Source organism: Trichosurus vulpecula, chromosome 1 (genome assembly GCF_011100635.1).
Source record: "Trichosurus vulpecula isolate mTriVul1 chromosome 1, mTriVul1.pri, whole genome shotgun sequence".
NCBI classification, from domain to species: domain Eukaryota; kingdom Metazoa; phylum Chordata; class Mammalia; order Diprotodontia; family Phalangeridae; genus Trichosurus; species Trichosurus vulpecula.
The window spans coordinates 185,958,017-185,984,131 of NC_050573.1; the positions used below are offsets into that span (position 1 = coordinate 185,958,017).

The following is a 26,115-nucleotide window of genomic DNA, read 5'->3' on the forward strand; positions in this document are numbered from 1 at the left end:
AAAGGAGATACACATTTATCACTGGGACTTGGGTAAATGGAGAATGAGTATTAATTTGTAAAAGATATGGCCAATATTTGAAAATAAAAAGGAATTTAAAGGACAATCTGATATACACTGAGTACCAATATGGCTACCAGCCTAACAACTGAAAGAGTTGTATAAAGTAAATTGGGATAAGAGGGTCCTGGAATTATTTGGATAAAAGGACAGGGTAGAAGGAAAGGAGCTGGCCACCATCTCTTCATTCTTCATTTGATTTCCTGCTGTTTCTAAAATGCAGTGTATAAACTGAGTACTTATAAATTAAATTTTAATTTACCATTGTTCTGAGTTATTTTTCTAAATTTGCTTTATTCCAATTTTGTATTGGTCTTTAGCTGAAAGAGACTTTTAAGTATTTTAGAAAATGATGGAGAACAGTAGCATAGAATAGTGAATAGAAAGAGAGCTTGACTTGTTTTTAAGATAAGGGAGTTCTAGCCTTTAGTCTAGATTGATTGATGTTGGGCAATCAATTAATCCATCACTGAAAATATGTTAAGTTCAGTATTAGGGATACAAAATCACTTAATGTTTCTGGGCTCCAGCTTCCTAACAAGTAAAATGAAGGGGAGCCATTCCTGTCATTGTTATTTCCCAATAGGATTCTATCTCCACACCACAAATAAAATGCACAACACGGAAATATTCTATGACACACTATGTGAAAGAACAAGTGAAAGGGTATTGTTCAAAAACTCCTTCAGCTCTAAAACTGATTCTTTAATACTATGAGTCATGACAGCAACCACTTACTGTGGTCTGGTCTTCAAAATAGGAGAAGTTAGGAAACAGTGGAGAGTAAAAAAAGAACTGGATTCTCAGGGTTTAACATGTATCTTGTGATAAGGATTGACTTAGGCTAGTTATAATTCTACATTCTGAGAATAAAATTCATATGATTTAGACAGAGAGCATTTCATAACTTTTCTAGGAACACTAATAATGAGCTCTGAGTGTTTCCCCACCTGGAGGAACTCCTCCACCTCGGAGCTCACACCCCGTAACATGCCCTGTCCCAACATGCATAACCTGAGGTTTCCAAGGAAGAACTTGTTGTTTTGAAATGTTGCTTGAATGACCCATTAATTAGATTTTGATGTCACTAAATATCAATTTGAACTGCTTTCCCAAGTTCTTCCAGGTTGCTATCTTGTTCTTGAATACCTTTCAGGAAAGAAAATTATAGAGATTCCTTTGCAATGTTACTCTCTCCTTTCAACTCTAATATTTTTCACTGCATTCTTTCAACGCAAACTGTTAAAATTCTTGTTCATTTTTATGACTTTTCTTTTTATTCCTTATCCCCTCAAATGGGGATCCATGAAGCTACCCCTAAAAGAGAATGAAGGGATAGATGTCAAATAAGAAGATACAAAGTTTTTTGTGTGCCTTTGAACCTTAATTTGTCATGTCTCAGATCAGAATAATCATCCTTTAGCTAGTTCATACTCCAAGACCAACACAAAGAATGAAGTAGGAAAATCCAAATTAACAAAAAAAACTATACTTTTAAGTATTATCTCCAAAAGCACATTCATACTTGCTCTAGAGCTTCCCAAAGCACATTCCAGGGATCCTTAGAAGTCTTTCATGGTGTACACGAGAGTCCTTATATCAAAATATATTATTGGTTTGGCAGGAAAGACTTGGCTAACCTCACAGGGTATTTTCTGGTAGTCTATAGGATCTGTTTTTGTTTTATAGTTTTAAAAGAGGGAGGAGATGATGTAGCCCTTGCAGCCTTCCCATAGTTACTGGGTGCTGTGAGAATTTTTGTGGTCTGCTTATAGGCTTTTTGATTTTCCTACAATCGGAGACCAAGAACTAGATTACAGAGAAATGGGAAAAGAATATTTTGTGGGATACAGGAAAAAAGAACCTGCTTAGAATATAGTAAAGATTTTAATTCAATTCAATTCAATTCATATTTATTTAGTGCCTAATGTGTAGTAGGCACAGTGCTAGGGACTGGGGATACACAGACAAAAATAAAAACAGTCTCTGGCCTTCAGGGAACTTACTTTCTAAGGGGGAAAACAACACGTATAAAGACAAATAAATACATGTTATTTAAAAAAAATCTGGGTTTCAGACAAAGGGAAAAGGAGAACTTCAAAACAAAGATGAAAGGGTTTGCAAAATTTATCTAAAAGAAAATTTTTGAAGAAAAAATACTTAAGGTATCCTTGCCCAAAAGGTCTGAGAAAAGCTGGCAAAGCAAAAGCCTTACAAAAGATAACTAAGTTTTCTGGCCTTTCTTGTCAGCCCTTGTGAGAGGTACCCTGAGTTCATTTTATTAGGAATTTGTTCCATCTTAGCCTCAATGTGCTATAATTCCCAAATTTCTAGAAAAATAATATTAAAATTTCTAGTGTCCTCAGTAGACTGTTCGAAATTATTGGATGAGAACTTTCTGGGCTTAGTATGGTACAGTAATGACTTGGGTTCAGTGACACAAAATTGTGATTCTATTGCATTCTTTTTAATATTTCATGGCTTGGGTCAACTCAGCCATATCCATTATATGGGAGTAGTAGGCACTACCCCATACAGGTGACCACTGTCTTTGTTGGTATATAAGAGCATCAAAATTACCATGGGATATGGTGGGACTGCATTAAAGTAAGAAGATGAAATAAGGAATTTTGAATTTCAAAATGGCATTTAAACGCAACACTACCTAGATCTGTTCTATCAGAGCGAGACAAAAAACTGCCTAGAGAAATGCACCATGAGATCTAACATCTCTTGACTTATAGGGTTCTTACCATTACTATTCAGTGTCTTCATAATAACTTCCATTTGTGCAAACTCATAATTGTAGTCTGGCTCTGAGGAAGCTTCACTGGCTGCATCCAGATCATGTTCTGGTGGACCAGTTTCTTTTTCAAAATCTTTCAACCAGTCTCGTCGTTTCCTCTTGGGTAGATTTATTCTATTTAAAAAAAGAAAAACAACTTGTTAGTACTGCAAATCAGTGACAACAAAAGTGCTTATGAAAATAACACAGTGAGGTTACCTAAAAAAGTGGTTGTTCCCCCATAGGATTCTGTCTCCATGCCACAACTGAGTGGCACAACACACGAGTGTTCCATTCACACAGGACCTGAAAGAAAGAAAAAGAAAGCCCTGAGGAATGGGGTGAGTAGTAATTGAATGATAAGCCCAATGACCAAAGGGACCTTTGCTATATTTTTAACATGACTTGAAACTTGTCTGAAATTTAAATTCTATATTGTAGAAACTGGAAGCAAGGCATAACTAGAAAAGAGAAACTTACTTCACATACATGCCAAGAAATTTGTCATGACTTCTTGTGTATATCTCTTGTTTACAATAGCTTTTGCACGTTGGCATTCCCATTAGAAAGTGAGCTTCTTGAGAGCAGGGACTGTTTTTTCTTTTCTTTTCTCTTTCTTTCCTTCTTTCTGTCTTTCTTTCTTTCTCTTCCTTCCTTTATCTTTCCTTCCTTCCTTCTCTCTCTCTTTTTCCCTTGCCTTCTTTCCTTCTTTTTTTTTTTTTTTTTTGCATTCCCATGGCTTAGCACACCGCCTGGCACATGACAGTTAACTGACTGAATGACAATTTTAAATGGTCAGTGAATTTAGTTGCTTGAGAACTCATTGAGAAATAGCTTGTAAAGTCTCCCTACCCCCCCGTCCCCCACCATCCACTTATTAAAGAATCCCACTAATGGCTATGAAGGGCATCATTAATGCATAGAGGCTTTGCATTTATTTGGAGAGAAAAGAATGAATCCCAAACCTGCCACTAGTTACCAGTGTGGCCTTGGGTAGGTCATTTAAACTCTCTAATCCTCAATTCTGTCTTCTTTAAAGTTTTGGAGTTGGATTAAATGGTCACAGCTTCCTTCCCTCCTAAATCTATGATCCTTTAATCTCATGCTAATTGATCCCTGATAACTGTGACCTTATAACAAATCTGTTTTCCTAAGAGTTTACTAATGTTAATTAAAGGGAAAATATATTTTCCTGTTCAGTCATCCTTTGGTTTAATGTGGAAAAGGAAACATTTTTGTGGCTCCTATATTCACAGTGGAAGAGAAGGAAACTGAACAACTGAGCTCTTATTTTCCATTAGGTTATTCTTCTTCACTAACCTGGACCCTTATGAACTCTAAAATCCACAATTAAATCACAAACACAATATTATACAACAATAGGGTCCTGCATGAAAACAAATCATTCAGTAGCTGTGGTGATTGTTTTGATTGATTAAAAAAATCCCAGAAACCACCTTTAATATTTTCGGTCTGTCACAAACACACAAAACATAGTTTGCTATGTGTTTTTTCCAGTGACATGCTCCCATATTCTTGCCAGTCAAAATGACTAATTTTGTAACTCTATCCCTATAAGTCTGGGTCCCATCTGTTTGGAATTTTCTACTATTTTATTAGTCTGCAGAACTGTGGAAAAAAGAGAAGCCAGGATGTATTTTGCTGAATGGATGGTGACAAGTATTACCAAAAAAATGTGCTTATCTTTTCCTTTATCATCAATTTCCCATATCCGTGCTTTTGGTCACCTTGTTCAAAATCCTTCAGTAGTCCTCTATTGCCCTGAGGCTAAAATATAGCCTGGCATTTAAAGGTCTTCACAATCTCTCACCCACATTTTCAGACTTCTTTTATATTATTCTCTTACACTCATTCTGGTCAAACTGGCCTATGAATCACGTTCTGAATTCAATGCTCCAATGCCCATTTCCATACCTTCATACATAATGTCCTCCACATCTGGCATGTGCTGACTTCTCCCCGATGCCTCTTAGAATCCCAAATTTCTTCTAAGCTTCAGCTCAGATGCTGATTCCTACACATAACTTCTCCTTATTGTTATTCTCCCCTACTTACTAGTGATCTCTCCTTCCTCAAATTTCTGGCATCTGCTGATTTGTGTACATATCATATCCTTCCAATAGAATATAAGCTTATAAATGTCAGACTCACTCTCTCTCTCTCTCAACTTTGTACTTTGTATGCTCAGCACTGCACCTTACACACATAGAAGGTAAAAATGTTTGGTGAATTGAATTGATCCCTCTGCTTAGAATGTTCTTCTTTTACTTCTTCATTTGTTAAATTCCTACCCTTCCTTTCAAGTCCCACTCAAATACCACTTGGTGAAGTTTCCTGTTCCACCTCTCTCTCATTCCTATTTATTTCAGGCTGCTCCTGAGATGTCACATAGCTTTTTGTGTTGTGACTGTCTAATGCACTTATCATGTAATGTTTTGTATCACTGTCGTCTCTATATTTTATTGTCCTCCTAGACCAGAAGCTCCAATAGGGTCTTATTTAAGTTTTGTATCTTACCCAAATCCTAGCACTGGAACACATTTAAATGTTTGTGAATGAGCCCCAACATGGATTGACACCCATTTAGAGCTTTCAGTGACACATGTAATTTATAAATAGATCACAACAGCCTCCTGATGGATTTCCTTGCCTCTAATCTCTCATTACTGCAACCCATGCCACACACTGCTGCCAAAAGGATTTTCCTTAAACACAAATCTGACCATATCCCTCAATACACTCCAGTGGCTCTCTATTGTGTTCAGGATCAAATGCAAACGTCTATGTTTAGATTTAAAAGTCTTTCCCAACCTTCCCCTATAACTTTTCTTTCCTGCCTCCCTGGTTATTACTTGCCCTAATGTAGTCTTCATTCCAGGCAAACTGGGCTTTTTTCTGTTCCTCAAGTATGATACTCCATCTATCATTTCCAGGACTTTGCACCTGCCATCTTCCATACCTGTAAAGTACTCCCTCCTTACATCTTCCTAACTGAATCTCTCTTTCTTCAAGAGGCAACTCAAATACCACCTTCCATATAATTTTCCTTCCCTTCTCCCTTCCCCATAGCTAACAAGCTCACTCCCAAACTGTTGTTGTTGTTTAGTTTCAGTTGTGTCCAACTCTTTGTGACCCCTTCTTGGGGTTTTCATGGCAGAGACACTGGAGTGGTTTGCCATTTCCTTCTCCAGCTCATTTTACAGATGAGAAAATTAAGGCAAACAGGGTTAAGTGACTTGCCCAGGATTACCCAGTGACTAAGGGTCTGACGCTGTATCTGAACTCAGACCTTCCTGATTCCAGGACAAGCAGTTTATCTACCTCACCACCTAGCTTGGCACATAGTAGATACTTAACAAATACTTGCTGATTGTTAATTGATGATTGACTAACTTAGGTAATGAATGTATTTATGTACTACTTTTGTATACTTTAAAAGGAAAAGTCAATAAATGCCTTGAAATAGACTACAGAGGATATTTTACACTGGGAATGAGCTCATTCATTACTCACTAGGTAACCTATTACAAATCACATATGCCAAAGTTCTAAAGAAAATTCACTAATATCCATTTATTCTACAAATAAATATTAAGCACCAACCTTTTGTTAGGTGCTGCGGAGGATACAAAGACAACATTGTTCCTACTCTCTTGAAATTTATAGTCTAGTGCAAGTAATAAGATACACACAAATAATTAAAATAATAGAATGTGAATAGAAAATAGGAGAAGCACAAAGCACTATGGAAACTCAGAAAAGGGATAGACTGATGTCTATTAAAGGGACTGAGGAAGTCTTCTAGGATGTGACAGCATTTGAGCAAGGATTTGAAGGATGGATAGGACTGATCAGTTGTGGAGTGGGAAGGGAGGTAAGAGCGGCGGGAAGTAAAGGGGGTTGAAATTCAATGATGTATATAATTTCATCAGTGTGGGGACTCTAAGAAAAAAAACAGAAATGGTCTCCAACTTTTGATAATAAAGAACAATATGTATGTCAAGTCACACTATAATTTTCTTACCTTGCATTTTCTTTTGGAGTGAGAGAAACATCTCCATCTGGTGCAATGTCAATCTCACAGTGCTCAGGTTGAATTCCTATGCCAAAGAGTTGTATATCCTGAGAGGTATCTGCACCAACTCTGGTGTGATCCTGGTAAGAGATTATTAAAGATACTGCAAGTCACTCCTACCAATATCTTACAAATCACATGGTATCCCAACTTTTTTGAATGTATGTAAGTATCACTAAATGAAGCAGATTCCAGACATCAGGTTTTATGTTCACTAAAATCAAATAAATACTTTATGTTGATATTACATTAAAGTTATAAATTTATGTAAGTCAAAGTTGTCAATGCTGATTAATCAATTTAAAATTAGTGTCATGTAAAGTCAAAATGTACTAAATTATAACATGATAAAAATAGCTAAGGTTCCTTTATCAGTATTATATATAAAGGCATTGGAATTACATAGTAGACTACTTACTACTTAGGTATACTTAATCATATGGCAGCTGACCACTCCCTCTCCTCCTTCCTGGATACCATCTTCTCCCTTGGTTTTTGTGACACTGCTGTCTCCTGGTTCTCCTTCTATGTGTCTGTCTACTCCTGTTCCATTTGCTAGATCATCATCCATGTCTTTCCTACTGTGGGTGTATTCTAGGATCCTTTTCTTTCTTGATACTCTCCTTTTATGACCTCATCAATTCCCATAGATTTGACTAGCATCACCATGCACAGAATTCCCCAATCTATTTAACTAGTCTTGATCTCTTTGCTGATCTCTAGTCCCACATCTCCAGCTGCCTATTAGATATTTCCAAATGAGTATGTCATGGGTATCTCAAATTCTATATTTTGAAAGCAGAACTCATTGTCTTTTGTCCCAAATCACTACCTCTTCCTAAATTTTCCACTTGTTTCCTCTTCAGTTCTTCATTCTCCCTCACCCAAGATAACCAGCCATTACCAAGTCTTATTAATATTACCTGTACAATACTTCTTGCATCCATCCTCTTCTCTTTACTCACAGGGCAAAGGTGCTAGCTCAGGTTCTCATCACTTCTCATTTACCCTACTGCAGTAGCTCCTACTTGGTCTCCTTGCCACCCCTCTCTCCCCTATCTAATCCTTCCTCCACACAGCTGCCAAAGTAATATTCCCAAAGCCCCTTGATCAATAAGCTCCAGTGGCTTTCTTTTGCTTCCAGAAGAAAACACATACTCTTAAATTTGACATTTAAAGCTCATCACAATCTGGTTCTAACCTATCTTTCCAGGCTTAGTTCACATTACTTTCTTTCACACCCTCTGCATTGCAGTCAAACTGGATTCCTTGCTGTTCTCTGTACATAATATTCCATCTTCAGTCCTTCTACCATTGTATAGGCTTCCCCTGATGGCTGAATTGTACTTCCTTCTCACCTCTGCTTTGCAGAATCATTAGCTTCCTTTAAGACTCAGATCAAGAAGTATCTTGTACATGGAGTCTATCAGGATACCCTTAGTTCCTTGTGCCCTTTTCCCAGAAAATTATTTTGCATTTACTGCATACATTTTCTATACTGACTTCCTGTGTAAGTGTTTACTACCAATAGAATGTAATCTCTTAGAAGACACAGGCTATTTGGTTTTTGTCTCGTATTTCCTTCACTTTGCTCAGGACCAGGCACTGAGTAAATGATTGTTTGTTGAACAATGGTGCAATTCAATTCATTACAATTACATTCAAATAGCATCTATTAAGTACTTGATATATGCAATATACTGAACTAAGTACAGAACATACCAAAAAAAATGAAACAGTTCATACTCTCAAGAAACTCCCATTTTATCAGGGAGAATACAACATTTCTACAAGAAAAGTAAATACGATGATATGAAATAATTTCAAGATGGAGAGACTGCTAGTAACTAGAGGGATTGGGAAAGGTTTCATGTAGAAGGTGGCACATGAACTGTGATTTGAAGTAGGCTAAGGATTCTAAGAGGTAAGGAAGGGGTACATTCCAGCCTGGAATGAGGCAGTGAGGAGAAACCACTTATGTAAAGTCAGGGAAGCAGGAGACGGATAGTTTTATTTGGAAAACACCAATTAGGGCTATATTCACTGGGGCAGAGAATGCATGAAGGAAGGTAACAAGAAATAAGATTGGAAAGGTAAGTGGGAACCATATCATTCAGGATATTCAATGTCAAGCCGAGAAGTTTATATTTTATCCAACAGAAATTTTTGAGTGGAGAGACATGGCCATAGTGTTTTAGGAAAATTAATTTGGTAACTATTAGAAAAAGAGTTGAAAGGAAAGGATTTTGGAGGTAGGGTAATTTGGAGGCAGGAAGAGGAGATAGTTGTGACTCTCAACTCAAAGAGGACTCGTCTTCGGAGACCATCACTGTTTCATCTCATTTATTTCTCAAGCTAGGTGGATAAAGCACTGGGTCTCGACTCAAGAAGACCTGTGTTCAAATCCAGTCTTAGAAACTTATTAGCTATGTGACCCTTGGCAAGTCACTTAATCTCTGTTTAAATCAGTTTCCTCAAATGTAAAATGGAGAGATTAGGGATGTCATAAGGATCAAATGAGATATTTATAAAGTGCTTAGCACAGTGTTTGGCACATAGTAGATGTTCAATAAATGTATGTGTCCTTTCTTCCTTCAAGCTAACAATAAAAACTACAGCTTTGCCTTCTTTTATAATGCTACAAGTAAGTACTATTGATTCAGAGTTGTAACAATAAGCCCTCCAAAATGTTAGCAGATTAGGCTAAATTTAACTTTCGGTCTCAGCAAACAAAATTTTCAGAAAGGTTCACTTCTCTTTCATAGACCTCTGTGTACTACCAGAATAATGCAGACAATATTTATGCCTAACATGAGAGAGAGAAAGGAACAAGCTATAGAGACTATCATGGGAAGCTAGGTGACCCAGTGGATAGAGTACCGGAGTCAGAAGACTCATCTTCCTGAGGTCAAATCCAGCCTCAGACACTTACTAGCTGTGTGACCCTGGGCAAGTCACTTAACCCTGTTTGCCTCAGTTTCCTCATCTGTCAAGTGAGCTGGAAAAGGAAATGGCAAAACACTCCAGTATCTTTGACAGGAAAACCCTAAGTGGGGTCACAAAGAGTCAGACACCACTGAAAACAACTGAACAACAAATTTCTTCTATCTTGCTCTCCACTGTTGTAGCTTTAAAACTTTTCTCGTACATATGAAAGACATTTGTATCATTAACACTCAGTTTGTCTAACCTCTCAAATAAGGAGGGGTGGAAGGAGGAGTCACTCTGCCATCCTACCTTTGAAACCAGACAAGGCAACTTGCATTTATTAAGGGAAGAAAAGGGAATATGCATTTATATACTACATTCCAGGCACTGTGGTAAGAACTTTACAAATATCATCTCTTTTGATACTCATAATAATAACCATGTACCAGCTATTGTGATAAGTGAACAGTACCCATTCTCAAGAAGTTCGCAGTCTAATGGGTGAGACAACTATGTACAAACATGTATATATATGTATATATGCAAACAGCTATGTGCAAACAAGATAATGTGGGGGTAATCTCAGAGTGAGGGTACTAAGATTAAGGAGAACTGGGAAGGACTATTTGTGGAATGTGGGACTTTAGCTGAGACTGGAAGGAAGCTAGGAAAACCAGGAGATGGTGATGAGAAAGGAGTGGGTTCTTGGCATGGGGGAGATAGCCCAGTGGTCTCATTTCATAGCAGGCCCTAGAGCAGTCCAATAAACAGCAAGGGGCTCCTCTTGCCCTGAACTACAGGGGAAACATTCAGTGGCTTACTCATTAGCCCCTGTGACAAGAGTAGTGACTGGATGCAATTTGCAATTTCAATCATGAGCTCATAAGGCCAGGAGCCAGAAGGTCATGTCTAGAAGAAGAAAAATGAGTCTCTTTTCTGAGTTTATGTTAAGGTTGCCAGAAAGGAAGCAAAAAGCTAGAAGATTCTAGGTTTTTTGTTTTGTTTATGGAGCTTTTATAGCTTAAAATTTTATTATTTTAAGCCAGAGCACACAGAGATTCTAAGGTATTTCAACAAAATGGAAATGATATAAAAATCATTATCTTTTTTCTTATTCAGTTAATTCACTAAAGTATAGTCAGGAAATAATTGTCTCAAAGGTACATTACTTAGTATTGTGTCTTGACTACAGAAGACACTTAATAAACATTTGAAGAATAAATTAATGAATGATGACTTGTGATAATACAGGGATGATCATCTACAGAAGGAATAACTTTAGAATTCATTGTATTATGAATTCTTTTAATTAAATGAAGGCTTAACTAATGCCAAAATAGGGCAAGAGACACAGAGAGGACAGAGCCTTCTACATGGATGAATCAGGAATTTAGATTTATATATGTCCCCTTACCTTTAGATAATAGACAAGAAGTTCGTTGAGAGCAGGGTCAGCATTCAGGTTCACCAAATAGCATTTGTCATCCCCCACCTTGATGCCAGAAGTCTCAAGGGAAATTCCCATACTTTCAAGTTGCCTTTGCCTCTCCTGTGGACAAAACCAGACAAAAGTGAGTAACTCATCCAGTTTGTTGCCTTAGTAACAAGACGTGCAAACGAAAAGTTTAAGTCATTCTTGCTGAGTACAAAGCCATCACATAGACACATCTATTAGAAACATAAGAAGCTAAAGATTGGACTGAATCCCAGATACTCCTTCAGGCTCTAATTGATTGGTGTGGTCAGATGCTTAAGCATCAATGTGACTGAAAAACGTCTGTGAAAGTGTACATCTTTAAGTGCCTTTCTACAGACAAAAGGAAATTTAGCCCTTGGTGATATCTATCTTTTTTGAATTCTTCAAGGGAAACTTGTCAAATTCCATTTCTTCATAAGCTCACAAAATCAGAATCATAATAGCAGCTTCTAAATTTATAATAGTGCTTTAAAATTTTCAAAGCACTTTGCATATATTATTGCTTCATCACTTGAAGCAATGAAAATTATGTTAATGCTATATGTTGGAATAATCCTGCTAATAGCATAATTTGAATTTAAACTGCCCAGTCTTGCATTTTGCTATATTGTCTGAAGCAAGAGAGTAGAACTTTGTTTAAATGGATTAGTATTTCAGATAGTTCATATAATTATACTCATACACCTTTTGCTGGTCCTTAACCACACTAGTAAATATAGAGACATAAGCATACAGTTCAAATAAATAATAAAAGAACAAAATATAGGCATAAGAAATCATTGTCTAAACTACTTTTTATGTATTCAGCTGTCTTAAATAGAAATATGCCTTTTAATACTTTTTAGTGCTAACATGTTCCAAACAATAAAGACATAAGAATCACAATATTCCATATCAAGCTACCTGGGCAATTTCTTCAGTTTTTCTTAGTTTCTCCTCCCAGGTTACAGTTAGTTCTTTTATTAACTTTTCTGATTCTTCTAATTTTTCCTTCAGTTCTGGAGCCTTCATAGCCTTAAGAAGTGAAAGACAAAACACCCCAACATTTTATTTGCTAAATCTTCTTCTCATCATTTTGTATTAAGTAAAAAGACAATCCTTTTCAGAGTTATTACCAACAGTATGTGGGTAGTAATTTAATCACATGAGATATAAGAAAACATGGGTGGTCTAATCAATATTTTCTTAATTCTTTTAATGGGAGGAAACCTCAGGAACAGTAATGAGTTTAATTTTAATGTTATACTTACTCTTGTGCTTATTTTAAATATCAGGAAAAACTATTTTTAAAACTCTTCTCTAAAATAACAAAGAAACCAGTAGCAAAAAGGCCACTTAATCAATGTTACTTTTTTCCACTGATGACAGACATCACCATATGTCACCAATGAAGGCATTTCAATTAAATTAACCTACTAGGAAAGATGAAATTTCTCCTAATTTATTTGCAGAATACAATCTGCGCTCTTTATTATTCCTTTTCTTTACTGTTGGCAATCAATTTAGGCAATTTATTACTCACTTGGAAGCAGGACATCTGGTGAAAATGGCAGTAATTTGCCTCTGAATTTGTTCAAGGAGAATACCCAAGGGGACTGGAGCTAGACAGATGCAGGTTTTTCTTTTTTAAATGTTTCATTTCATTTGACAGCAATATGCTTTCTGACACCCTGCAGTAACATGACTCTCTACAGAGGAAAAAGGGCAGCCAAGAGCAAAGACCATAGGACTAAGAAGAAAAACAACTAAATGAAGTGTCTCAGATTTAGAGGCTAATTCAAGTGTACCTTAGTCCCATTCGCTTCATAAGGAGGTCTAAATTCCTTCAGAGATGCCGGTAACATCAATGGCACTAGGAACGCACTTGAGACGTCTAATGTTAGATGCAGAGAGACAAACCGAACATTTTAAGTGGGCTTACAATAGCATCTCTTCCAATTTCTACCCTCAGATTTAGCTCCGGGAATCTGGCAGGTCTGCCAGCTCTGGCAAAGCGAGTCATGCTTTCTCAGCTGAGACTCTGACCATAGCACAGATTCACAGAAAAGAAGAAAACAACTAGAAATTTCATCTGCAAACGAATTCCAGAATCATTTCACTTTTTTTCCTACAGCTGGGACGATCTACGAAGTCTGTCCAGGACTTCGATTTTCCTGACACATTTTCCACTCTTGCTAGCTGCAATAATAAAATTATGTTTGATGCATTTAAACAAGTAAATAAATTCCAAACACACAGAAGAGGACTGTTTAATTGCTTTCCAAATAGATGATTTTACATTAAAAGCATGTGCAAGGACAGAAAACCAAAAGCATTTTTTTATAATTTACTTGTTTGACAGAAACAAAAGAGGCCTTCATTGAACTCCACTGGGAAGACTACTGTGCTACAAATACTCAAGAAAGCGGGATTCAAGGAACTTTTACTATCATTCTCTCATGTCTCAATAGCATCCAGCCATACACTCTCCTAATCAGCAAGCCCACACTCACATGCTCCAAAGATAAACACAAAGTAAATGGAACAAACGATAAAATCAAAGATTTCCTTGGACATCTTTTCAACCTAGCAACACGTGCTTTTCTAGAACAAAGAATGACTCCTCACCATGACATTAGAGGCAGTATTAGTAACATCTTGGATTTTAATAGCTTCTTTCTCCTAGAGTGCTCGAGGTATTTTCACAAATATACACAAATAGCCTGGAGAGCTAGAATCCTTGCTTCATAGTTGTATCAGTTACAGCCAGTTCCTGATGATTCTGGAACTGATTTCATCAACCAGTAGCATATAAAGGCCACTTTCTTCTCCATCCTGCATCTCCTCCCACCTTCTCTTGTGTCCTTTTGGATTGCTTCATTGCTTAACGTAGCCCCCCACTAAAAGATGGGCAGGATCAGGCAGAAATGATGAAATGTAAAACAGTCAGTTTTGTTCTCTGTCAACCATTAGTTATGGAAATGCTGAAAATATCTCTGGCCTAGCAAAATGCCCTGTACTTGATAAATGCTTGTGGAACAATTTTCATTTGATCCTGACAACACTCTTATCAGGTAAGCAGAGGAGATACTGCTATTCTCATTCTACCTTTCTCTATTCTCATTCTCATTCTGTCCTCAGATAAGAAAACCAAGGCTCTCCAAGGTTAAAGGACTTACTCAGGATCACCCAGTTAGTTAATGGCAAGCCATGACTTGAATCTTGGCTTTTACATTATATAGAATGAGAAAGTGTAAGTGCTTTGAAAAGAGCAAAGTACCATATGTATTGGGATAGCATTTTTTTTTTTTTACCTCGGCTTGGGACAGCTGCTCTTTCAATTTCTCCACTTCCTCACGTAGTTCTCTGATGACCCTTGCGTTAGGATCTTCATTGACCACAGCATGATTGACTATTCTTTTGGCTCTGTCTGCATATCTTAACGTAGAGAGTGTCTCTTCATAGTTGTCTGCTGCTGGGCTAATGGTGGCTATCATGGAGGTTTGACTATTGCCTCCCAAGTTGTCCTGCAAAACATATTGTACAGAGTTTCAGGAACATACAAGAAGAACAAATTCATATTTTTTTTTATAATATGTAATTAGTAAATTAAAAAAAAATAATTAGTGCAAACTCTGCTCCTAATAGTGAAGAATCCTAAAGTCAGGATAACCTAAGAAAAGTAAAAGTTTAATACAATTTTAAAAAATAGGCTTGTCTATAACCAGCCTATCAGTTACTGTGGCCACTGATGTCAGAGTATAGGATGGAGAAATAAGTAACCTACAGGAGACTGAAGAAAAGAAATTCTCCTTCAGCAAACAGTCACCAATATAACTATACTAGAAAACTGCTACAGAGTAGAACATTAAAATCTTTTTTTTAAATAGCAATGATTTCATTCTACATGAAGGTGACGAAAAAATGCTATGATTTTTCTGTATAGTTCACAAATGATTTCTACAAACATGATGTAATCTGACCTCTGTGTATAGTAATAAATATTAACATTTATATAACATTTTACAGTTAGAAAACACTTTCCTCACACCAACTCTATGAAGTAATGAAAGAATTACCTATTTTACAGATGAGCAAACTGAGAGTCAGAAGTTAAAATGTACCCAGGTCTTTTGATTACTCTTTTCATTATGCCACAATGACTCTGAAGGAACAATGCCTGTCTATTTAATTATACTTGCCTAAAATGAATCATGCCAACTAAAGAAAAAAGCAAAATGGGAAAAAAATTTCAAAAAAGGTATGTCTTCCTATATGACCAGGAATCAACAAAATGTACATTGTGGGTGTTGTCTGTAACTGACATGCACACTTTTTTCAGAGCACAGTATGTGAGAAGACCTTCATTAAAATGTTACTCCAATTTCTCATTGTGGTCTAGAAGTGATCCTGGCCTCTCTAAGGTGAGGCCAACAAAGTGTAAGTTCTGCTGCTGCTATTCAGTTGTTTCTAACTCTTGCTGGATACCCATTTGGGGTTTTCATAGCAAAGATACTGGAGAGGTTTGCCATTTCCTTCTCCAGCTCATTTGACAGATGAGAAAACTGAGACAAACAGGGTTAAGTGACTTGCCCAGGGTCACACAGCCAGGATTTGCCTGAGGTCAGATTTGAACTCAGGAAGATGGACTTCCTGATTACAATCCTAGTGTCCTATCCACTGTAGCGCCTAACTGTAGATCCTGCCAATTTGGAAAGAAGGCCAAGGGATCGACTGAATGTCCATCAGCTGAGGACCAGCCTAGTTAGATCTGGAGATATTCAGCAACAGTAGGGTGGTAATATCATGAGTTTCTGTGCCATAGGAACTCTTGAAGAAAATTATAGAAGGGTTACAGTCTCAATTACCGGAGGGAATACCAGCATTGACAAAATTAAAAATAACCTTCCATGGAAGGACCTTAAGAGTTTATCCATCCTAATCCATTTTACAAATGAGTAAGCTGAGGTCCAAAAACATGAAGTCATTTTGTAAGATCACCCAGCAAGTTAATGACAAAAGAGAAACAGAAAGTAGGCCTCTTGACTCCTATTCCAGGGTTCTTTCCAAAACACTGGAGACTTCATTGGTAGAGACAACTTCCAGGAGGAAATTTCATTGATCGATGGAAACTGATAACTGTTCTTTGAATTATAATCTTAGAGAGTTATATGGGACAATGAATGAGAGGTTAAATGACTTACACAGGGTCACATGGATCAGTATGTGTCAGAGGCAACACTTGAACCCAGGTATTCCTGGTTACATCATACTATCTCCTTAGCACATGTGAAATGGAAGAACATGTACAATCAAGCATTACCTTGAGAAGCCAAGTGAGGACTGAGTCCCGGTAAGGCACGAATTTGTTTTTACCCTTTCCAGCTGCTTGGTCAGCCAGGGATGATATAACCAATCCCAGGGTTGTAAGCGACCTAGAGGGAATACAAATAAAATAAAATTAACCCTTCTAGGTAAACATGATAATAGCAAAAAAGAAAAAATACATAAAAGAACAAAACTACTTAATTGATTCCTATCAATTAAGTAATAGCTTGTTAAGAAACAGGGAAAGTGAACAAAGTAATCCATTTACATACTGGATTAACAACCTTCCTAGGAGATCATGCTGTACAAAAAGGACTATTTTCAGAAAACAGAAAACTATAGCCCAAGTAACACAATGGAATGTTCTACAGTTCTTTGTTAATGGCTTTCAACATAAGCTGCTTACGCTGAAGATAAAGAGTTTTGTTCTCTGACCTCTAACACAACAGGGTAACTTGCAAAGAGTTCTTCAATCACACCTCCCATGGCTGTGCAGAAAACTTCTGGTAACGTGTTGTTGCATTCAATGAAGAATTAATAAAGTTGTGTAAACATACCAAGTCACACAGGTAGAGACTATCTATGCCTCAGGTAGCATATAAGAGCCCCTGTGGAGATGCTGACCCAGGGAAAATAACTACAAATTTCTGTGTCAAAGAGAAAGAACTAAATGGCTTTTGGGGGAAATTTATTCTCTTAAGATCCTGTAGACAAGAAAGCTGCCAGGAATAATAGTTTGGGCCATAAAGGGGTGAGGCGAAAGAAGAGGATGTCTACTTGTGTCATATGCGATTGTCACCTGCATTTTCTAGGTAAATAAATCTAACACCAAATGTATTAGCTACATACAAATAACATCTTTAACAGGGAATATGCAGAAAAAAGGAAGATGGTGAATTTAGGAAGATGACAAGAGAGAGTCTGTGCCCAGAGGATAACCACTAAGGCCAGTAAAGCCAGGGCTCAGCTGGGATCCAAGATGGCTCTTTGAGAACCAATCTAGATCCAGGGAACTAAACTTCAGAGCTAGAAGGGCCCTTAGGGATCACTTTATCTAAACCTCTCATTTTAACTTGCAATACTCTTGTATCGAGCTCAGAGGGAAGAGAAAATTTATTTCCCACAAAATACATCACCCGAAAGAAAACTCAAAACTGAATATAAAGAGATAATTCAAGGAATGAGTCAATATTACAATAACCAAAAGCTGTTAGTACATAGAAACACAGATAGGGTATACTGCTTTTTGACAGATTTAATATTCAAATGAAACCATTCCCTTGGCTCAAAGGATATCATTATAAAAGCCAAACTACATGCAATGCATGTGAAGTATAGAACCAAGATGGATGTCAATAGATGATTAAAGAAACAATTTCTGTTTGAATATAGAATACAGCACATTTTTACTCATTCGCTTCTTCATTCAATAAACATTTATTAAGCCCCTGCTGTGTGAAGAACATTGTGCTAGGCTCTAGGGAAAATACAAAATCTACTTTTGAAGCAAAATTACTTAACAGTTGTTCTTACTGCTACATATCTTTTCGGGTCCAAATATAACTGAGATGATTTCAGGTGAAAATGACTAGTTATTGGCAACACAACATGTGAGGTATAAAACAGGGACACATGCTCACCAGAGGTGTTGGCAACCCTCATGGAGGATGCCCAGTACAAAGTTCTTATGGAAGGATTCCTTATGGATGATGAGGTCATCTAGATGATCCTGCACATGGATGACATTCTGTTGATTGTATCAACTATGGGAATACTGCATAGCCTCCTGAATGAGACTCATAATCATGAGAGAATCAAAATCTAGAGGTGGGAGGGACCTTAGAGGAAGTTAACTCCAACATTCTAATTTTGCAGATAAGGAAAATGGAGGCCAGAGAAGCTGAGTGACTTGTCCAAGGTCAAACAAAGTAGTAAGAGGCAAAGAGTAAGAGGTTTCTAACTTAGGTCCCATGACTACAAAATCAGTGTTCTTTTTCTGCACTACACTGTCTCCCATACTGAACTTAAAAGAGATCAGTCTGACTACACATCATTTAAAAAGAAAAGAAGATGAAGAATGCCAGACCTTGACACACATTTGGATGGAAAACTCAAAGAATTGACTCATTAATAAGTACATCTTGGATGGACACTTCAAATGGACAATGAGCTAGACCCAAAGTTGAGCCAGAAGAAGTAGACTGGATTTCCTTTCAAAAATTGAGCAGTTCTTTTGATAGTCCCAAGCTTTCCCCCAAAACAAAGTCCATTCTTTTTTTATACAGTTTTCTTGTGCTAATGTTATACGGCCTAATGTCATTGATTACTACAGTCTCCTTAGAATTAAAGTTGAGAGTCACCAAAAGGGTACTGGAGAGGCACATCGCAGGCATGAGTAGGGGGTAATACATGGCCAGAGACAAATTACACCAGAGGAGAAGCATATAGTATATTATCAGAAGAAGTATGATGGGAGCTGGAGGTGAACTGACCATCCATATGATGTTAAGAGAACTAGGAGAAGGCTCCCAACAAGATGGGTTGACCTCTTGAGAAGGACAGGGACAAAAGCTACACAGGATGAGAAGGTATAGATGAGATACCATATACCTCATTCAAAGGAGCCATCAGTGAGATCACATATCCACCGAAGCCACAGTAGCTCACACTGGATCAAATCTAGAGCTATAAGCGTTCTTCCTCATTTTACAGATGAGGAAATTAAAGCTCATAGAAGTTTAGGGATTTGCCCAAGGTCACACAGGTAATAAAAAGCAGAGCCTCGATTCTAAACCAGTTCCTCTGACTGAAATTTCAGAGCACTAATTCCACTGCACCCCACCATCACCCATGTTAACAGTGATTTTGAAAAAGGAAAAGAATAAAATAAAAAAGAATCCATTCTTTGAAAACAAGAATTCTACATACTTACTGCATATGTGCCTTTACTCTGCCCTTTAACAAGTACTGACTTATTTCTGATTTATTGTCATGGGAAGGAAAAAGAGAATTTTTGGGGCCCAACTATAATTGCTAAGCAACGTAATAAAAACTAAATTAGTGTTCTTTATGAAAAAAAAAGAAAAATGATGATACAGTGTAATCATTCCATTGTATAAGTGCTTTTCAAGTGGCAGGGTGGGGGTGTGGTTGAACTAAAATAATTATATGGCTTTAGTGTCTGTGTACTTTGCTACATAACTTGCTATGTTACAGAGAAGTGCCATTAATTAAAACCACACCCTTTTACTTGTTAATGCACAAATACTTAAAAAAAAAAAAGCCCACGCCCATCCTATTTCCAACTGGGTTTAAACTGTTGAGAGATATGTAGCAAAAATGAGAAGTATGACAAGCATAAGAAGCTAGACGATGGTGATTCAGGGCCATCAATATTCTATGTCCACTAAATTTCATCCACATTCAGTGACTTAAGGATTGAGGCCTCTAAGGTAATTTAATTTTCTACTTTCTTCTAATACTCCTACAATGAGGAGGGTTGCTGACTAATTGGGAAGTTATGGGAAGGGCTTGAGTTATGACTAACTGGGAAATTATGGAAAGGGCTAAATGAGAAATGCCAGAGAATGATATTTGTAAATACTGGCAGCTAACATTTGAAAAAGCTGGTTCCAGAATTGGCAGATAGCAAAAATGAATAAAGGAATTTAGGCAATTGACACTAAATTCTAAAAGGCAACAAACATTTCCACAGTCAATAAAGTTCAATGAAGCAAACACAGGGGCAAGTTGGAGGAGTATATCCTGATGCAAAATGAAGAGATGGCTGGCCTAGGCTCTCTCCTTAAATGGGGATTTCTCTACTTTGCCCTCCAATCAGAGAGACCACAGGAATCCCAAGGGCAGAATGTACTGATAAGACATGAATACCAGGACTGATGTAATATTGCAAGATAAAGGGCTCCTGGTACATGAAAAAGAAATCCAAAAAAATATATAGCTGGGTAGGAAATGAAGGAATGAACATTCCTTGTATGAGTCCCCTTCTCTCTACTTACAAAGCCACCATCTTGGTGGAGACTCTCATTATCTTACAACTGGACTATTGCAATAACTTTCTGGTGGGTCTCCTTCCTGCTGTTGCTTACACAACACACTCTCATTCTCTGTTTTGGTGCCTTTTCATTGGCTGTCTCTCATGCCTGGAATGCTCTCCCTCCTCCACTCTGCTTACTGCACTCCCTGGTAAGATTCAGTTCAAAGCCAACTACCTACAAAGGAGCCTTTCATGGTCTCTGTACCTCCCAATGCTTCCTTTTTCAGATTACCTTCCATTCTACTCTGTATATCTTTTTTAAAATAAATTTTTATTGATATTTTCTATTTCTTACATCAACATAGTTTTCCCCAGTATCCTTTCTCCTTATTTCCCAGAGGGACATTTAGTATTTAGCCATATATCTAGCATTTAGTATTATAGCACTAAAATATTTCTTAGGGAGGAAAAAAAATCAGCACAACTGATTGATATATTGAAAAAGTCCTAAAACATGTGCAATGTGTAAACATGCACAGACCTCTTACCTCCACAAAGAGGTGAGTGGGTGGGTGGGGGGGCGTCTTCTCATATCTCTTCATTCAAGTCTTGCTTGATCTTTATAATTTTGGTTATGTTCACTTTTAATTTTTTGGCATGTAGTTGTTCTTTCCATTTGAATCATATAGTTATCGTGTATATTGTTTTTTTGGCTCTACTTAACTCCAAATTGGTTCCTATAGATCTTTCAATGCTGCTCTGAATTCATCCCATTTGTCATTTCTGGCAGCACAGTAATATTCTATTATATCCATATACCATAATTTGTTTGGCCATTCCTCTGTATATCTCTTGTATGTAACTACTTATTTATATATTATCTTTCCTATTAGAAGATGAGCTCATTGAGAAGTTACTGTGTTTTTAAATTTTTTTTTTATCTCAAGCACATATTGAAATGCCTAGCACATAGTAAACATATAGCAAGCTTAATAAATACCTGTTTACTGCTGATTGAGTGACCTACATTATCTCCTTTCAAATATACCTTTGATATTTTATTTTTTGGCAAGGCAATTGGGGTTAAGTGATTTGCCCAGGGTCACACAGCTAGTAAGCGTCAAGTATCTGAGGCAGGATCTGAACTCAGGTCTTCCTGACTCCAGGGTCTGCTCTACCAAATGCTCTACCTAGCTGCCCCCTCCTTTGATATTTTAAAAGGAGAAATTCCTTATTCATTATTTTCTGAGGCATTGTGGTTTGGAGATAAAATGTGAAAATCCAATCTTCTCACCTCCCCAACTAAAGAAAAAGCTGTTTGACTTCCCAAAGACCAGCCTCTGCTCACCACTCTCTAGCGTGCAGCGATAAATGCAGGGATGTTTTCCCAGATTCAATTTCCAAACATTTGGATCTTTCTAATTGTACTAGTTGTGATGAGGGATTACAGGGACACCTGCACATAAACAATAGGAAGAAAAACTCCTTGTTCACCCTTTGGAGACACCAATCAGTGTTTGGTTACTCAAGCAACACCCACTTAAGGGAGGCTTCTGAGATGAAATAAACTAGAGCCCCAAAGAGGGAACAAGGCAAAAAAAGGAGGGCAAAGTTGGGCACATGCACTGTCTCCTCAGATTCCAGGAGACAGGATGACCCTACACATTTAGGAAGTTACCTTACTATGTTATCAGTTATAGGCCAACTTTTTATTCTTGGCCCTGATGCTTCTAGAGAGAATAACACAAGCAGCCTCCAACTATGCTTCTGGAGGCATTAGAATGCTACAGACTCTAAATGGATTGTTCAGAGAAGCCTGTAATGCACTCAGTTCTCTGCCAGGTTCAGGTAAGCAGAATACAAGTTCTCTTTTCCAAGCCTCAGCAATGGAGAGGAGCAGCAGACTGATTTAATTTATTACCCTCCTGAGGCAGAGAGAGGCTGTACGATTGGCCTAGCATGGCCCATCCATCACAGGAGCCATTCTACAATAGTGTACAATCATGTGAAGTCTTTATCTCTTAAGAAGAAGAAAAAGAAAGAATGCTTTAAAGACTCTTAAGGGCTTGAAGAGAGTTGAAGACTCTAGGTCCATAATCCATTAAAGAAACATTAACAGCTCTGTCAGGTCACTGAAAGGTCTTGCTAAGAGGATTAAACAGGAATTAGAAAATTTAGGAAATCTGCTTAAGATTTCTTTCTATATACATATAATTACGGGATTTGGAATATGCAACTGGGTTTTCCAGGTATAGGTTTTAAGATTCAAAATATCCACCTCTCCATTAAAAACTATTATGGAACTATGTGACAATTTTTATAACTAGGAAACTGAGATTAGGAAATTTATAAGCCTTCCTGGCATTTCTTGGGCTTTCTAACACTATGTTGCTGGCACTTATATAACCACTATGGAGAGTCATTGTGTTATCATGGAAATCACAATGGAATTAGAAATGGAATATGTGGGTTCCAGTCCTGCTAACAACACAATTTGTTTAATGACGTTAAGCAAGAAACTTTATATCTATGAACTCTAGTTTCCTTTCCTCAGCTCCAAATAGTACCTGTGAGGTCCGAATAAATACAAAAGACTTTGGAAATTGTAAAGTACTCTATAAATGTGAACTATTCTTCAGAGCACTGAACTAACCTCTCTCCTGAGCTCCAGTCTCACGTTTCCAAATGCCACTTAGACGTCTCAAAAACAGACGTCCTGTAGATATACTAAACTCAAGATGGACAAAACTGAATCAATTATCTTTTCCTCAAACTTTCCCCTCTTAATGCTGAGGACACCACCATTCTCCCAATCACTCAGGCTCACATGCTAGGGGTCATCCTTAGCGCGCTCTCTCTCTGTCTCTCTCTGTCTCTGTCTCTCTCACATCTTCCCCCTGGCCACATCCAATCCTTTGCCTTCATAACATCTCTCAAATAAATCCCTTCTCTTTTCTGACATTGCCACCACCTAGTACAGTTCCTCATTCTCCCACATTTGGACTATGAAAATAGCCTTCTGGTTGGTTTCTCTGTCACAGTTCTCTCTCCACTCCAGTCCATTCTCCACTCAGCTATCAACACGAACTTTCTTAAGCATAGGTCTAACCAAGTCATGCCCACAATAAACTCCAGGGGCTCCCTATTATAGCCAAGATCAAATATAAAGTCCTCTGTTTGGCTTTTAAAACCCTTCAAAACCTGACCCTTTCCTATCTTTCTAGTCTTCTTACCCCTTACCCTCCCCTCTATGGACTCTGAGATCCAATGATACTGGCCTCCCTGCTATGCCCATCTCCCAGCTCCATAAATTTTCACTGGCTGTCCCCAACATCTGGGATCTCTCCCTCCTCATCTCTACCTCCTGGCTTTGCTGAATTCCTTCAGGTCCTAGCTAAAATCCCACCTTTTCACAAGAAGCCTTTCCCAATCTCCCTTAATGCTAATAGCCTTCATTTTAATATTATCTTTAATTTATCCTGTATATTCATTTTTTTAAATAGTTGGTTACATCTTTCCTTCTCCAGAGGCAGCTAAGTAGAGCAGTGGATAGAATACTGGGCCTGGAGTCAAAAGAGTTCAAATCCAGTTTCAGACATTTTCTAGCTGTGTGACCCTAGGCAAGTCACTTAACCTTTATCCGACTCAGTTTCTTTCAACTATAAAAAACAAAAAAACAAAAAACAACCAAAAAACAAGGATAACAGCACCTACCCCCCCCCAAGGTTTTTAGGAGGATCACATGAAATGATATTTATAAAGTACTTAGCATAATGCCTGGCACAGAGTAGGCCTTACCTTCCTTGTTTCCTCTCTCCCTTCCTCCTTTCCCATTAGACTATCAGCTCTTTCAAAGCAGACTGGAATTTTTGCTTTTCTTTGTATTGCTGGCACTTAGCACTGTGCATGACATATAGCAGGCACATAACAAATGTTCAACTTAATTGATTTTGTGGTAGTCCTTGTTCTCAAAGATCAAAATATTAGGGAGGTAATACAAGGGAAACCCCACTGGGCCAGGACTCAGAAGATCCACGTTTGACTTCCAGATCCACCACTTCCAAGGCACATGAATTTGGACAAGTTATTTATTAACCTATAATACGTATATACCCTGCATATGCATACGTTTCTTACTAGGATCAGTCTAATGCAAAAATAATATAAACCTGTTATATACAAAGCACTTTGCTAGGTGATGGGGCAGAAGCAAAACTTAGTATGGTTATAGTCTCTGGAAGGAAGGAAGGAGAGAGGAAGGTATTAAGCATTTACTATTTGCCAGGCACTTTACAAATATTCTCTCATTTGATCCTCACAATAAACCTGGGAGGTTGGTGCTATTATCCACCTTTTATAGTTCAGGAAGCTGAGGTGGATCAAGTTTAAGTGGCTTGTCCAGGGTCACACAGGTAGTACATGAGGTAGGATTTGAATGCAGCTCTTCCAGAACCACGTGCAGCATTCTAACCACTGGGCCACCTAGCTGCCTCATGGCACTTATAGCCAGATAAGGGGATATGTTACTATGACATAAAAGAATACAAGGTAAGTTCATAAAAGTGCAAGCAAAGTACTTTGTGAGGTACAAAGGAGAAAAGGTAGTTAACAATTGGGAGTGTGGAAATAGCAAAAGCTTCTAGGGCCATGTGGCATTTGAGTTAGGCTTTGGAAAATTGATAGTAATTCAGGAGGCTAAAAAGGGGCAGAGTGAAGGGCATTCAAGGCAGAGGAAACAGCGTGAATGGTAGAGGGAAGGAATGGAGCATGTCCAGGGGACCCAAGTAGACAAGTTTGGCTAGAGTATAAAGCACGTGGAATGAAGGGGGTAGTAGGAGACAAGGCTGGAAAGGTCACATGACATCAGTGTTTCACAGGAGTGCTGAATCTGAAAGCAAAATCCCTAGGAGAAGAGCCCAGTAACAAATCAGTCAACTTGAGAAAAAGGTAGCAACCTCGTCTCCTGCAAATCCCCCTCACCTTCTGCCTTTCTACTTCTCATAATAGAACAATGCTCTTCTGCCAACTGGAGTTTTTTAATGTCTTGTCATGAAATGGGGGAAAAAATCCTTTGTTATGAGAGAAGACAAACCTCCTGTTAGATGAACTCCCCCAAAGAAGCTGTCTTTCCCTCTGAGCAAGGCCGTGCAGGCCTGTCAGTGATAGAATATCTCACTTCTGTTTACAAATCACTGTTAATTAAAATCACAATGTGCCCAACATAAATCTTTAAATACAGACTTCACCTTGGAATACTTGTACTGGTAATACAAGGGACTAAGAGAGTTAGAGCTTTTGAGATCTAAAAAACCTTTACGAATATATCATTTACAAGCAAATCCCTGACTCTCTCAGCCCTAGAAAGGTTAAATGACTTGCCCAAAGATCACACAGGTACCAAATACCAGATAACTTTCTAGAAAATTGTACATATGGCTATATAAACAAATCCCATGATGAGACAA

General features: G+C 37.7%; 1 protein-coding gene across 5 annotated transcripts in view; it reads right to left on the bottom strand.

Annotated features, from left to right (window-relative positions):
* KIF13A (kinesin family member 13A) overlaps positions 1-26,115 on the bottom strand; it is a 248,055-nt gene that overhangs the window by 70,346 nt on the left and 151,594 nt on the right. For all 5 annotated transcript variants that reach the window (XM_036753212.1, XM_036753188.1, XM_036753205.1 and 2 more), the window contains exons 10-16: positions 16,649-16,760; positions 14,640-14,852; positions 12,250-12,360; positions 11,284-11,418; positions 6,891-7,021; positions 3,065-3,151; positions 2,814-2,980 (exon numbers count right to left, since the gene is read on the bottom strand). In XM_036753212.1, the coding sequence (XP_036609107.1) occupies positions 2,814-2,980; positions 3,065-3,151; positions 6,891-7,021; positions 11,284-11,418; positions 12,250-12,360; positions 14,640-14,852; positions 16,649-16,760 (956 nt within the window). The remainder of the gene's footprint in view (positions 1-2,813; positions 2,981-3,064; positions 3,152-6,890; positions 7,022-11,283; positions 11,419-12,249; positions 12,361-14,639; positions 14,853-16,648; positions 16,761-26,115) is intronic.